The 14,590-nt window shown below is 33.2% G+C and overlaps 1 protein-coding gene across 1 annotated transcript in view; it reads right to left on the reverse strand.

Moving 5' to 3' along the window:
* The window catches only part of LOC143253542 (uncharacterized), a 21,842-nt gene continuing 7,252 nt past the window's right edge, over positions 1-14,590 (reverse strand). The window contains exons 9-22 of the mRNA XM_076507593.1: positions 13,177-13,278; positions 12,370-12,480; positions 11,312-12,163; positions 8,300-8,514; positions 7,513-7,699; positions 7,215-7,316; positions 4,620-4,730; positions 4,207-4,344; positions 2,776-2,895; positions 2,276-2,493; positions 1,774-1,957; positions 1,080-1,181; positions 552-662; positions 1-288 (exon numbers count right to left, since the gene is read on the reverse strand). Of these exons, the coding sequence (XP_076363708.1) occupies positions 200-288; positions 552-662; positions 1,080-1,181; positions 1,774-1,957; positions 2,276-2,493; positions 2,776-2,895; positions 4,207-4,344; positions 4,620-4,730; positions 7,215-7,316; positions 7,513-7,699; positions 8,300-8,514; positions 11,312-12,163; positions 12,370-12,480; positions 13,177-13,278 (2,642 nt within the window). The 3' untranslated portion in view covers positions 1-199. The remainder of the gene's footprint in view (positions 289-551; positions 663-1,079; positions 1,182-1,773; positions 1,958-2,275; positions 2,494-2,775; positions 2,896-4,206; positions 4,345-4,619; positions 4,731-7,214; positions 7,317-7,512; positions 7,700-8,299; positions 8,515-11,311; positions 12,164-12,369; positions 12,481-13,176; positions 13,279-14,590) is intronic.

The following is a 14,590-nucleotide window of genomic DNA, read 5'->3' on the forward strand; positions in this document are numbered from 1 at the left end:
AGATATATAGTTTATTAAGAGACTGGTGAATACAGTTGGTTCTTGGTACGAAGATTTATTGAGTTTTGGTTTAAAGGTTACAGGATGAAAAAAATCAGTTAACAAGATAATAACAAGGACGTCTTGACCGACTGGTTATCGTATAACAAAGCGAGTACAACCAAATGTAAAGTACACAGCCTCAATAGATCTGATGACGTCACAAGAAATGATCGATCACGTGAACAACACCATTGGATGCAGTGATATCTGAGTACTCGATATTAATGCCATCTACAGCAATACAGTCTGGAAAAAGAAATAAAGTAAATATAATATAAGTATGACCAAATTATTGATGAACGTTGTTAAAAGAAAAAACAGACGAGAATGTTAATTCTTCTGTCTGTATATACTCGTCTAACACACGCATGACACTTTTCTATAGCAACTATAACAGTCACACGTAAACCTCTGTCATCTTTAAAGCTATACAGTGATAAGGTAAACAAAATCCTTTGATATATATGTTTAAATGGGAAGGTTAAGGTAATGTTGCTACTGTCACTCACCTGGTTTAAACTTGATTGTTAGGTCATCACCGCTCTCTGCTGTTAAATGGAATCCGTGAGTTAATCCGCTGGTAAAAAAACTCCCTTTAACAAGATGACGGAGCAGCAGGGCTGTGAAATAAAACAACAAAACCATTCAGGTCGTTCAAGACAAAGACCTTCCTGAAGATATGTCTATCGTAAATGAACGGTTTATAAAATTAATTTTATACCATAAGCTTTAATGGTTTCTTTAGAATACACTGAACAAATGAATTAAGAAAAATCCTAGAAATTAAACATTTTCAAATATTATCGATTCTAAGAAAGTTAACTGTTATTTGAAAATACAGGCTATTCTATACAAATAAACCTGGTGATAGGGAGCAATACTTTAATTAGAATAACAATAACATCGTAGATTTTTAAATAAGAGTTCGTTGAATAAAGCGACATGAACATCAGCAAAGGAAAATAATTTTATATTTGGCCATATGGGTATTACAAATAACTATTAGCTTTCAATTAACTTCGTATAGCTAAACTTACATCTCAGTTTACGTGGATCATTCAGTAGCTGCTGGTATTCTTGTTCTGATAAATTAGCGATGGCTTCATTACTAGGAGCGAACAAAGTGTATGGTCCAGGCCCTAGAAACAACAAATTAGAATCATGCAGTTAGAATATAAACAGATATTTATAAAGAAATATAAGAACGGTGGCACTTATTATATTTATAAAGGAATTTCCATCCAGTACCCCTAAGAAGATAAGAACGGTAGCACTTATCTTATTTATATAAGGAGTTCCACCCAGTACCCCTAAGAATATAATAACGGTGACACTTATTATATATTATATTTATAGAGTTCCTGCCAGTACAACTAAGAATATAAGAAAAATGACACTTATTATATTTATGAAGGGAGTTCCACCCAGTACCCCTCAAAAGATAAGAACGGTGACACTTATTTTACATATTTATAAAGAGATTTCCACTCAGTACCACTAAGAATGTAAAAACCGTGACACGTATTTTATTTATATAGGGAATTCCACTCAGTACCACTAAGAATGTAAAAACCGTGACACTTATCATATTTATATAAGGAGTTCCACCCAGTACCTCTAAAAGAGATAAGAACGGTGATAGTTATTTTATTATAAAGAGAGTTCCACCCAGTACCACTAAGATTTACTGTAAACTCAATGGATCAGTAACTCTTCACGAGTGTGACTTACCTTTCAATAAGTCTTCAATCTCGCTCAGTTTAATAAAGCGGGTAAGATCTTTGAGGATGGGAGAGTTGGAGACAGTGGTGTACAAATCACCTTGTGGGCTGTATAGGACACGGTTCACCACGAACACAACAACATTTCCTGATTGGCGGAGGTTGCCAGTGGAAGCACCAGACACAGTCAGTAACTTTAAGAAGTTACAAAAAGTTACTTTGAACAACATTTGACAGATAATATGTTTTTGTACGACTAGACATATAAATAAATGCCAAGTATCAGACAAGAGTTACAGACTGGTCAACCTAAAATAGGTTTCGAATTTTAACATAAATATCTCTAGTTTCACTGTGTTGTATAAAAAATTACAACATTTACGTATCTTTTATTTTTCAGTTAAAGTTTTTGAAGTAAAATTTAAAATGTATGTTCGGTTTTCTATAGTACCAGTAGATGACATCATTAGCAGTAAATGTGAAAAATGATTTTGCAAATGTGATAAGCTTACACTTCCATTCTGATAATAATTGAATCGGATATTTTTGCCTTGAGCCAGTGATGGCACTGTTTGCTCGTTCTGGATATCTTGTGGCTGTAGCCGAACTGTGGATATGTGATATTTCACAAGCGGACGAAGTCGGTCAGGGTTATCCCGAATGGACGATTGTACAGTCTCAGGAAGCGAGGATATAGCTTCGTCAGTAGGCGCAAACACTGTGTATTGTCCTGTAAAGAAATCACAGAAACTAATTACTGTGTTCATGTAAAAACACAGTTGAAAATGGCTCTTTTCACTTAATTATTCAAAACAATTTAACTTCAGACAGGATACGATGAACATGCACGTCACTGGTTAAAACAGTTTTCAACTATTCACCACCAGGGTATTACAAAATATTTCATCTTAGCTATTACGATAAATAAGAAATGAATTATTTCTTTGCACGTTCCAGGGCTTCTCATAGTTAGCCATAAAAATGTATATTCATTTTTAAAGGGCAAACCCACCTCCATCTTGAATAACATTATCCAATCCAGTTTCTGTCAGCCAGCTGAAGAAAGTGTCCACTCCCATTCCTCGCGCCAGTTCTGCAATGTTTGGTTTAAGTTGTTGACCACTGGTAGGTCCTATGTAGCGAGATGTAAACCATTAGAACTTGAAGACGTTAAATATATATTGACGTATATAAATCTGATGTTCCAAACGATTTGTGTTTAAAGTTGATTTGATTTTCTAATCCTTTATTTTGTGTGAATGAGATTGAACTATGGTTACCCATCATTGAAAAATAAAATGAATAAAGTTTGAATTTAGAAATATGATTAAATACACCTTCAATTTACAGGCAGAGTTCTAACAGTTCTAGCAGATATAAACAATATGGATTGATCTTACACGGTTCTTGTTCTCTAATACGAACAATATGGACTGATCGCACATGGTTCTTTTTCTCTAATACGAACAATGTGGACTGATCGCACATGGTTCTTTTTCTCTAATACGAACAATGTGGACTGATCGCACATGGTTCTTTTTCTCTAATACGAACAATGTGGACTGATTCCACATTATTCTTGTTATCAAATACAATGTAGACTGATTCCACATTTTTCTTATTTTCCAATACAAACAATGTGGACTGATTCCACGTAGTTTTTGCTCTCCAATAAAAACAATATGGACTGTGAAGTGCTAACAGAAAGTTCAACAACAGTAACTTAATAACCACTTGCCTTGCGAAGTTTTAACGACAGTAACCATGTGGCTTGCGAAGTTTTATCAAGAGTAACTTAAAAACCACTTGCCTTGCGAAGTTTTAACGACAGTAACTTAGTAACCACGTGGATTGCGAAGTTCTACGCATTCTTTTGACATAAAAAATATGCTAAATTCAACAAATGTTCCAAAAAATTTGTAGGAAATTGTTGTAGTCTGAAATATTTGTCACATCATCGACACAGTGGTTGAAGATGGTGTAGCTGACCTAATGGCCTGGCATGGCCAGGTTGGTAAAGGCGTTTAACTCGTAATCTGAGGGTCGCAGGTTCGAATCCCCGTTGCACCAAACATACTCGCCCTTTCAGCCGTGTGGGCGTTATAATGTGACGGTCAATCCCACTATTAGTTATTAGAAGAGTAGCCCAAGAGTTGGCGGTGGGTAGTGATGACTAGCTGCCTTCCCTCTAGTCTTACTCTGCTAGAGCAGGTAGCCCTCGTGTAGCTCTGCGCGAAATTAAAAACAAACAAACAAGCTGACCTAACACCTCTTTGAAATTCAGAGTTTTATTTTAATTGTGAATGAAAACGTCACACATTAACGTGATATAACTTTATCGAATAATTGATTTCTCATTATTATAATTAAAAATCTTATATTGTTGAAAAGTTATGAATTTAATTCATAAATCAACAATATTGTCAGTTCTGGGATATTCTACCTCTTCCTGGAAACTGGTTTTTAAACACATCTACTTCTGATGACGTCACCAGAACACGATCAATCACGTGTATGACACCATTTCCTGTCAAAATATCCGATTCGATGACTCTAGCGTTATTAACGGTGATAGTCCCGTCTGGAAAAATAAAAGCAAAAAAGGCAGGATATGATAAACAGAAAAAAAAACAAACAAACAATAGTATGTAACAAAAATGTTTTATTATAAAATAATTAATTATCTCTAAAAAACGAATAGTGTCGAAAAGTTGTAACATAAATTTTAGTATACTAGTTGCGTTTTTTTGTATGAAAAAAGATGTTGAAGCTATAATAAGGCGTTAAGTCGTGCGAAATCTCAATTTATATATATATATATAATGTTAGTACTTATTCAAACTCGCAAGCACTAACCTGAAGCCACAACAAAACGAAGGTTCTGCCCCCTTGGCGTAGGAAGTACAAATCCACTGCTGAATTCTTTTTTGTAATGAACGCCCTCTACCACATGGTTTAGTATCACCTCTGGAACAAATTATTAAGTTGTATAGTGACAAATAAAACTATTATTTATGATATTAAAATAATTAAAAGAAAACAGTGATTTTGTTTTAATTCAATGAATACACAACATATGTTAACACTTACTGTATTTACACCGTGGTGAAATTTTTTTATTGCTTGTTTGCAAAATAGAGGGCGACAATATCAATGAAACGTTTCTACAACACAAAGTTAAAAGAAAGCGACAGAAAGTGACTAATTCCAACATTTATTGTAAATATATTAAAACTTACTTTGTGTAATTATTTAACATTTAAATGCATCGTCGTAACTTATTATTAACTGGAAGATAAACTATTGAAGGTCAGGCAATAAAAAATAATTGAAAAATGAAAACACGGTCTAGCCAACTAATGAATGGATATATGTTGTAAAATTATCATCATTGTTGCAAGTGTAGCTAACAGTTTAATTTCATTCCTTTAAGTTACATATTCGATATTTTTGACGCATCGTTTTTTCACACATAAGGTGTTATTGATTATACGAGTATTTGTACTCACTTTTTGCCAAAATCTGTAATGTTTCAAGCAAACACTTGATTATTTCCTCCAAATAAAATTACTGCAAATAATCTTATCATTTCTAAACAGGTAATGATCATTATAAAACCTCTAAAGGTTTATTAAAGTATGAAGGTATAAGTATTATTGAAGATTACAAAAAAAAAACACGTCGCTTCTTTAAAACATTGAGAAGCATTCAAGTTTCTACCTGAATATGTCTGCCTGCATCGTATACGGAAGATACTAAGCAGTTAAAATATTTTGAAAGTTACCTATTTCTAAATGAAAATGCATTTATAATAACACCTCCTCTGACACTTACAGCTATTCATTGACCTTCACTTTGTCTATGTAAGCATTGGTCTCACTTGTCTCAGCCTATAAAATCCCACTTAAATGCTTTTGACCATTTCTGATCTTGTGACACTATCCATCTGTGTGAAAGCACCCTCTACTGGAACTCTATATAAGTACCCAATACCAGTTCTTAGTGAGGAGGAAGGGTAAGAGAGTGTCAGAGTGTTCACATTTTCTCTATTAAATGCTAAAAAGGTTTTTTATTTTTATTTTCCGTTTTCTTATTTAAATCTTTGGAAGCTCTACTCAAATAAGTGGTTGAGTCTAACAAAGCAAAATGCATATTTTTTCTTTATGTTCATTGGCCTTAAGATTTTGGCCAGCAGTGTATAAACAACATTTTTAAAATTTAAGGCCACTAAACTTATCGCTGTTACTGCAGTAACCGAACAATTAAACACATAAAATGAGGAAATAGGACATTTTATACACCTAATAATCTCAAAGGGAACTTTTAAAACATCGCAAAATACTTAAAAAATATATAATGGTAATGTAGTAGGCATACCTTAGAAGGTATTGAGAGTGATAGTACAGTAAGATTAAAGTGCAGATGTGGTGTGGAATCATCTGGCCTAGGAACAAGTGCATAACATTGATCATGAAAGTAAAAATATAGATTCAATTTTAAACTTAAAACGTTTTAAATTAATCTATTTTCTGTTATATCACCAACATTAAAAAACAACTCTTTAATCATTGGATACTGAAAAGTATTTTTCCTGTTTATAGATTTAACTTTATACTTTCACTACATAGGCTGACAACTATATTAGGTGATACGTTTTTTGCTAAGTGCTGTGACTTACTGAACGTTGTGTTACAAACTGGCTTCCTGCATATTGGAAGTTGTTAATCTAACTGACTTACCAAAAATTATTATACGATTACACCACGAATTCCTTTCACGAGTTATCTTAATTTTGATTGGCTCACAAAGAAATTCGACGTTTGATTGCCTCAACTACACCTTTGAGCTTCTTTGTTGCTCGAGCTTGATTTAACAAAATTGATTTATTTCAGCTAGCTATGAACCGTAAGGATAGAGTATGGTATTGGATGGGGGTGGTACTACTTGTCCCGTTATTTTTCACGGGCTATGTACTACTTGACAGTAAAAACATGGTTCTTCAAACTGTCAAGTCAGTAAATCTATCGTGGTTGTTAACTTATAATAAAAAAGAAAGATATTTGTTATAACAGTAAACTTATCATGGGTATTATCTTATAAATAAGGTTCTTGAGATTGCTAGGCCAGCAAACCTTTGCAGTTAGTGCTAGGTAACAACCTAAACTGTTAAAGTAATTTATACGGACTATTACGCTGGCAAGAGAGAAATAATTTTAATGTGTTAAACTTCGAAAGCTAATGAAGAAATCAAACTTAAGACTTAACAGATAGGCCTTTATGACAAAAAAACTTATACTGACGACAGATTAAGCCAATACGTGCTTCAAATTGTATTATCAAAATAGTATTTTTCTACGTCTATATAAAAGTAACTTACGAGCCTTCTTGTTATATACTAACAACATTGTAACAAAATTAAGAAGTACTGAGTAACTATTATTCAACATTTACCTTTCAAGGCTTCGGGGTTTCTAAGTAACTGTCTAAGATCATTTTCTGGAAGAGCAGCGAATGCTTTGTCAGTTGGAGCGAAAACTGTGTACGGACCTTCTTCTAAAAACAAACAAAAACAAACTAATCAGATTTATAAATATTACACATCGAAAATTCTAGCGAATATGTTGTTTTATTTTCATACCTAATTGTAACCTTTCTCCCGATATATTTCTTTATACAAATGCAGCATCTTTGCCCATAAATACCCAAACTCAGACGCATTTGAAGTACTAACAAACAAATTAGGTCTTACCGCGTAAAGTTTGTTCCAGTCCTGCTGTAACCACTAAGGACGCTAGCTTAGCAAGGTTTTCATGGTTCTTAAGATCTGTAACTATGTCAACTGCTGGTAGACGATCGAGGAAACGGTTGATGATGTACACGTAACCATTTTTTGTTAATGTTGACGCAACTAGTTTTGGCCCTCCAATCAAAACTTTCTAAATCGAAAATCGATAACAAAGTTTTAAATTCCTATGTCATAAAAATGCATCATATGTTACAATTATTAAAATGATTGTAACACATAATATTACGATTTACATAAATTGTTATGAATATTATGGAGTTATAAGACCAGTTATGATCTAACACACACACACACATACATAAATTTCGTTTTATTATAATATAGTCCTCTCAGTGATACAGCGGTATATCTGGGCTCACACCACTAGAAACTGGATTTCGATATCCATGGTGGGCAGAGCACAGATAGCTCATTGGATAGTTTTGTGCTTAATTCCAAACAAACATAAGGCAAAAAATGTAGCTCAGAGGTTAGCGTGTTGACCTATTGTTCACAAGGTTATGATATGGCTTAGAGGTAACGTGATGACCTGTTGTTCATAAGGTTCATGGTTAACTTATTGCTGCAAGAAAGCATTCATTAGTGCTAGAGTGAAATCCCAACATTTGTTTAGAGTAGGCAAAGATTTGATGGTAGGTGTTTTTAACTAGTTCTCATTCTAAAATTCGGAATGACTAATGCAGATAACTCACGTGGAATATTCGAAAAAGAAAAATGAGTTGCTCCTTACCTGTCCACCATTTAGAACACTAACAAACAGTTTCAAACCACTGTTTGTTTCTATCACCATGTTATTCTGTAAATCTTGTGGGTTGAGAGAAATGCTGATAATATGGTTTAGAAGTACACGTTTTAGTAACTGAGGGTTATTCCTGAGTTCACTTAGAACTCTAGGTGGAAGATTGTAAAAGGCATCATCAGTAGGGACAAGGACTGTGAAGGGACCTGTTAGAAAATACAGTAATTAAAGTCTCTATTAACAATGTGAAAGGACCTGTTAGAAAATACAGTAATTAAAGTCTCTATTAACAATGTGAAAGGACCTGTTAGAAAATACAGTAATTAAAGTCTCTATTAACAATGTGAAAGGACCTGTTAGAAAATACAGTAATTAAAGACTCTATTAACAATGTGAAAGGACCTGTTAGAAAATACAGTAATTAAAGTCTCTATTAACAATGTGAAAGGACCTGTTAGAAAATACAGTAATTAAAGTCTCTATTAACAATGTGAAAGGACCTGTTAGAAAATACAGTAATTAAAGACTCTATTAACAATGTGAAAGGACCTGTTAGAAAATACAGTAATTAAAGTCTCTATTAACAATGTGAAAGGACCTGTTAGAAAATACAGTAATTAAAGTCTCTATTAACAATGTGAAAGGACCTGTTAGAAAATACAGTAATTAAAGACTCTATTAACAATGTGAAAGGACCTGTTAGAAAATACAGTAATTAAAGACTCTATTAACAACGTGAAAGGACCTGTTAGAAAATACAGTAATTAAAGTCTCTATTAACAATGTGAAAGGACCTGTTAGAAAATACAGTAATTAAAGTCTTTATTAACAATGTGAAAAAACCTGTTAGACAATACAGTAATTAAAGTCTCTATTAACAATGTGAAAGGACCTGTTAGACAATACAGTAATTAAAGACTCTATTAACAATGTGAAAGGACCTGTTAGACAATACAGTAATTAAAGACTCTATTAACAATGTGAAAGGACCTGTTAGAAAATACAGTAATTAAAGTCTCTATTAACAATGTGAAAGGACCTGTTAGAAAATACAGTAATTAAAGTCTCTATTAACAATGTGAAAGGACCTGTTAGAAAATACAGTAATTAAAGTCTCTATTAACTGTGAAAGGACCTGTTAGAAAATTAATTAAAGACAAACAATGTGAAAGGACCTGTTAGAAAATACAGTAATTAAAGTCTCTATTAACAATGTGAAAGGACCTGTTAGAAAATACAGTAATTAAAGTCTCTATTAACAATGTGAAAGGACCTGTTAGAAAATACAGTAATTAAAGACTCTATTAACAATGTGAAAGGACCTGTTAGAAAATACAGTAATTAAAGACTCTATTAACAATGTGAAAGGACCTGTTAGAAAATACAGTAATTAAAGACTCTATTAACAATGTGAAAGGACCTGTTAGAAAATACAGTAATTAAAGTCTCTATTAACAATGTGAAAGGACCTGTTAGAAAATACAGTAATTAAAGTCTCTATTAACAATGTGAAAGGACCTGTTAGAAAATACAGTAATTAAAGACTCTATTAACAATGTGAAAGGACCTGTTAGAAAATACAGTAATTAAAGTCTCTATTAACAATGTGAAAGGACCTGTTAGAAAATACAGTAATTAAAGTCTCTATTAACAATGTGAAAGGACCTGTTAGAAAATACAGTAATTAAAGTCTCTATTAACAATGTGAAAGGACCTGTTAGAAAATACAGTAATTAAAGACTCTATTAACTGTTGTTAGAAAATACAGTAATTAAAGTCTCTATTAACAATGTGAAAGGACCTGTTAGAAAATACAGTAATTAAAGAATTAACAATGTGAAAGGACCTGTTAGACAATACAGTAATTAAAGTCTCTATTAACAATGTGAAAGGACCTGTTAGACAATACAGTAATTAAAGACTCTATTAACAATGTGAAAGGACCTGTTAGAAAATACAGTAATTAAAGACTCTATTAACAATGTGAAAGGACCTGTTAGAAAATACAGTAATTAAAGTCTCTATTAACAATGTGAAAGGACCTGTTAGAAAATACAGTAATTAAAGTCTCTATTAACAATGTGAAAGGACCTGTTAGAAAATACAGTAATTAAAGTCTCTATTAACAATGTGAAAGGACCTGTTAGAAAATACAGTAATTAAAGTCTCTATTAACAATGTGAAAGGACCTGTTAGAAAATACAGTAATTAAAGTCTATTAACAATGTGATTAACAATGTGAAAGGACCTGTTAGAAAATACAGTAATTAAAGACTCTATTAACAATGTGAAAGGACCTGTTAGAAAATACAGTAATTAAAGTCTCTATTAACAATGTGAAAGGACCTGTTAGAAAATACAGTAATTAAAGACTCTATTAACAATGTGAAAGGACCTGTTAGAAAATACAGTAATTAAAGACTCTATTAACAATGTGAAAGGACCTGTAAAAATACAATTAAAGTGAAAGGACCTGTTAGAAAATACAGTAATTAAAGTCTCTATTAACAATGTGAAAGGACCTGTTAGAAAATACAGTAATTAAAGACTCTATTAACAATGTGAAAGGACCTGTTAGAAAATACAGTAATTAAAGTCTCTATTAACAATGTGAAAGGACCTGTTAGAAAATCAATGTAAAATAATCAGTTATTTTAACATAATATATTGTTTCAACATTTTTTGTTTTAACAATGTGAAAGGACCTGTTAGAAAATACAGTAATTAAAGTCTCTATTAACAATGTGAAAGGACCTGTTAGAAAATACAGTAATTAAAGTACATAACTTTAATGATGAAGTATTAGTAATATAATTCAATGGAAGAGATTAAATCACTTACATTTGGTCTAAAATCTTTTTTATATAATGGACCAATTCCCTATGTAATTAATCAAAAATATAATTAATATGATGTGTCCCAACTGCAAATTTATTTTTTCTTGTAGACATTTTTTTCAATTTTATATTTATTGAATATGTTTTTGAAAATTTAAGCATTTACCTTGTTTGGTCAGTGTATCTGTCAAGTCTGAAGTTTTAAGCAAGTCATAAAAGACGGTGAGACCAACTGGTTGCCCTTGGATATTGAGACCAGGCATTTCGATAATCTGAAGAATATTATTTCCTGTTGGAGGAGGAGCACCATCGCCAGCCACCAGCCCTGGTGGAGGAGATAAAATTGGCTCCTGGCCATCAGGTTGTGGAGTTGTAATTGGGGGTGGATGATAGGGAGGTCTGATAGAACCATTTCCTCTTGAGATACTCGTAGGTTGGCCAGGACGAGTGGAGATTGATGGACGTTGTGGTTGACCACCAGTAAATGGGCCTCGACCACCATGCGTAAACGGACGTTGTGGTTGACCACCAGTAGATGGACCTGGACCACCATGCGTAAACGGACGTTGTGGTTGACCACCAGTAGATGGACCTGGACCACCATGAGTAAACGGACGTTGTGGTTGACCACCAGTAGATGGACCTGGACCACCATGCGTAAACGGACGTTGTGGTTGACCACCAGTAGATGGACCTGGACCACCATGCGTAAACGGACGTTGTGGTTGACCACCAGTAGATGGACCTGGACCACCATGAGTAAACGGACGTTGTGGTTGACCACCAGTAGATGGACCTCGACCACCATGCGTAAACGGACGTTGTGGTTGACCACCAGTAGATGGACCTGGACCACCATGAGTAAACGGACGTTGTGGTTGACTTGAAGTGGGTGTTTGACCGCTAGGTTGATTTGATTCTGGTGTAAATATAACGCGGTCAATTATATGTACGATGCCATTTTCGGTTAAGATGTCGTACTCCACGATATTGGCATCATTTACTTTAACAGATCCATCTAGAAAAACGAAGCATGCGAAATAATTACAGACATTTAGTAAGTAACTCTGCAACGGGTTATATTTTCTATTAACTGGAAATATAAGACATGATAACGATACATTTGTAAAATACATATCTGCTTATATACTAAGAAATACCTATATATACAAATAATCGTGTGTCGCCTCAACAATTTTATTTCAAATTTCATATCGCACTGACCTGGTGCTAGAGAGAACTGCAGCTGTTGTCCTTTAGGGGTTGAAAGGGTTAAGCCATTGGTGAACTCTCTCACGAAGTGTACACCCTCAAGCACGTGGTTCAGTATAAACTCTTCAAATAAAGAAAATACATTCAAGTTCTGAGACTGTAAATAGATACAATGTAAGTAGAATTACACATACAGAGTTATAGTACATGCAGAGATACAATATACTAAGACTGACAGTACATATAGAACTATACATATAGAGTTGCAATACATCTAGAACTATACACATAGTTACAGTACATATAGGATTATACATGTAGAGTTACAGTACATGTAGAACCATATATATGGAGTTACAGTTCATGCAGAACTAACATTTCTAGTTGATGTTGGAAGTTCTACATGTAGAACTAATATGTAGAGTTACAATACATGTAGAGCTATACATGTAGAGTTACAGTACATGTAGAACTACACATGTAGAGTTACAGTACATGTAGAGTCACAGTAATTATAGAAGTATACTTGTAGTGTTACAGTACATTTAGGACTATACATGTAGATTTACAGTACATATAGGATTATACATGTAGAGTTACAGTACATGTAGAACTATACATGTAGAGTTACAGTACATTAAAGTTTTAATACTCATACCAGACGTCTTGAGAATGCATTTTTACTTCAACACGAGATAGGTGACTTCTGTCCCATGTGTGGTACTCCAAACAACTTTAAACGACATAGAGAAACTTGAAATCACATATTAAATGTCACACAAGCTACTAGCTTGTGATAATGATAAGAGAAAAAGTTACCTTGTAAAAGAGTTGGATTGGATATCAACTGTTGTAACACGTTTTCTGGAATTGCACTAAAAGCTTTGTCTGTTGGTGCAAAGAGTGAGTAAGGTTCTTTTCCTAGATGTATGTAAAAAACAACTGAAGATCAGAGGTATATCAAATCTATATAAATAGTTATGACTGATATGTTATAACTAACGTTGAACGTGACTAGTCATATGACATCAATAAAATCAGTTTAAAACAGAGAATGATGAATGGAAGTTTGTCACTTTTTCAGTAATACTGGAAGTGACAGTTCTTTGTTTTGTCAGTAATATTAAAATTGGAAGTGTTAGTCTTTTTTTTTTGTTAGCAATTTTCAAATTGGAAGTGTCAGTACTTTGTTTTGTCACTAATATTCAAGTTGGAAGTGACAGTTCTATGTTTTGTCACTAATATTCAAGTTGGAAGTGACAGTACTTTGTTTTGTCACTAATATTCAACTTGGAAGTGACAGTACTTTGTTTTGTCACTAATATTCAACTTGGAAGTGACAGTACTTTGTTTTGTCACTAATATTCAAGTTGGAAGTGACAGTACTTTGTTTTGTCACTAATATTCAACTTGGAAGTGACAGTTCTATGTTTTGTCACTAATATTCAAGTTGGAAGTGACAGTACTTTGTTTTGTCACTAATATTCAAGTTGGAAGTGACAGTACTTTGTTTTGTCACTAATATTCAAGTTGGAAGTGTCAGTACTTTGTTTTGTCACTAATATTCAAGTTGGAAGTGACAGTTCTATGTTTTGTCACTAATATTCAAGTTGGAAGTGACAGTACTTTGTTTTGTCACTAATATTCAAGTTGGAAGTGACAGTTCTATGTTTTGTCACTAATATTCAAGTTGGAAGTGACAGTACTTTGTTTTGTCACTAATATTCAAGTTGGAAGTGACAGTTCTATGTTTTGTCACTAATATTCAAGTTGGAAGTGACAGTACTTTGTTTTGTCACTAATATTCAAGTTGGAAGTGACAGTTCTATGTTTTGTCACTAATATTCAAGTTGGAAGTGACAGTACTTTGTTTTGTCACTAATATTCAAGTTGGAAGTGACAGTTCTATGTTTTGTCACTAATATTCAAGTTGGAAGTGACAGTACTTTGTTTTGTCACTAATATTCAAGTTGGAAGTGACAGTTCTATGTTTTGTCACTAATATTCAAGTTGGAAGTGACAGTACTTTGTTTTGTCACTAATATTCAAGTTGGAAGTGACAGTTCTATGTTTTGTCACTAATATTCAAGTTGGAAGTGACAGTACTTTGTTTTGTCACTAATATTCAAGTTGGAAGTGACAGTTCTATGTTTTGTCACTAATATTCAAGTTGGAAGTGACAGTACTTTGTTTTGTCACTAATATTCAAGTTGGAAGTGACAGTTCTATGTTT

The sequence above is a fragment of the Tachypleus tridentatus genome, chromosome 6 (assembly GCF_004210375.1).
Source record: "Tachypleus tridentatus isolate NWPU-2018 chromosome 6, ASM421037v1, whole genome shotgun sequence".
NCBI lineage: Eukaryota > Metazoa > Arthropoda > Merostomata > Xiphosura > Limulidae > Tachypleus > Tachypleus tridentatus.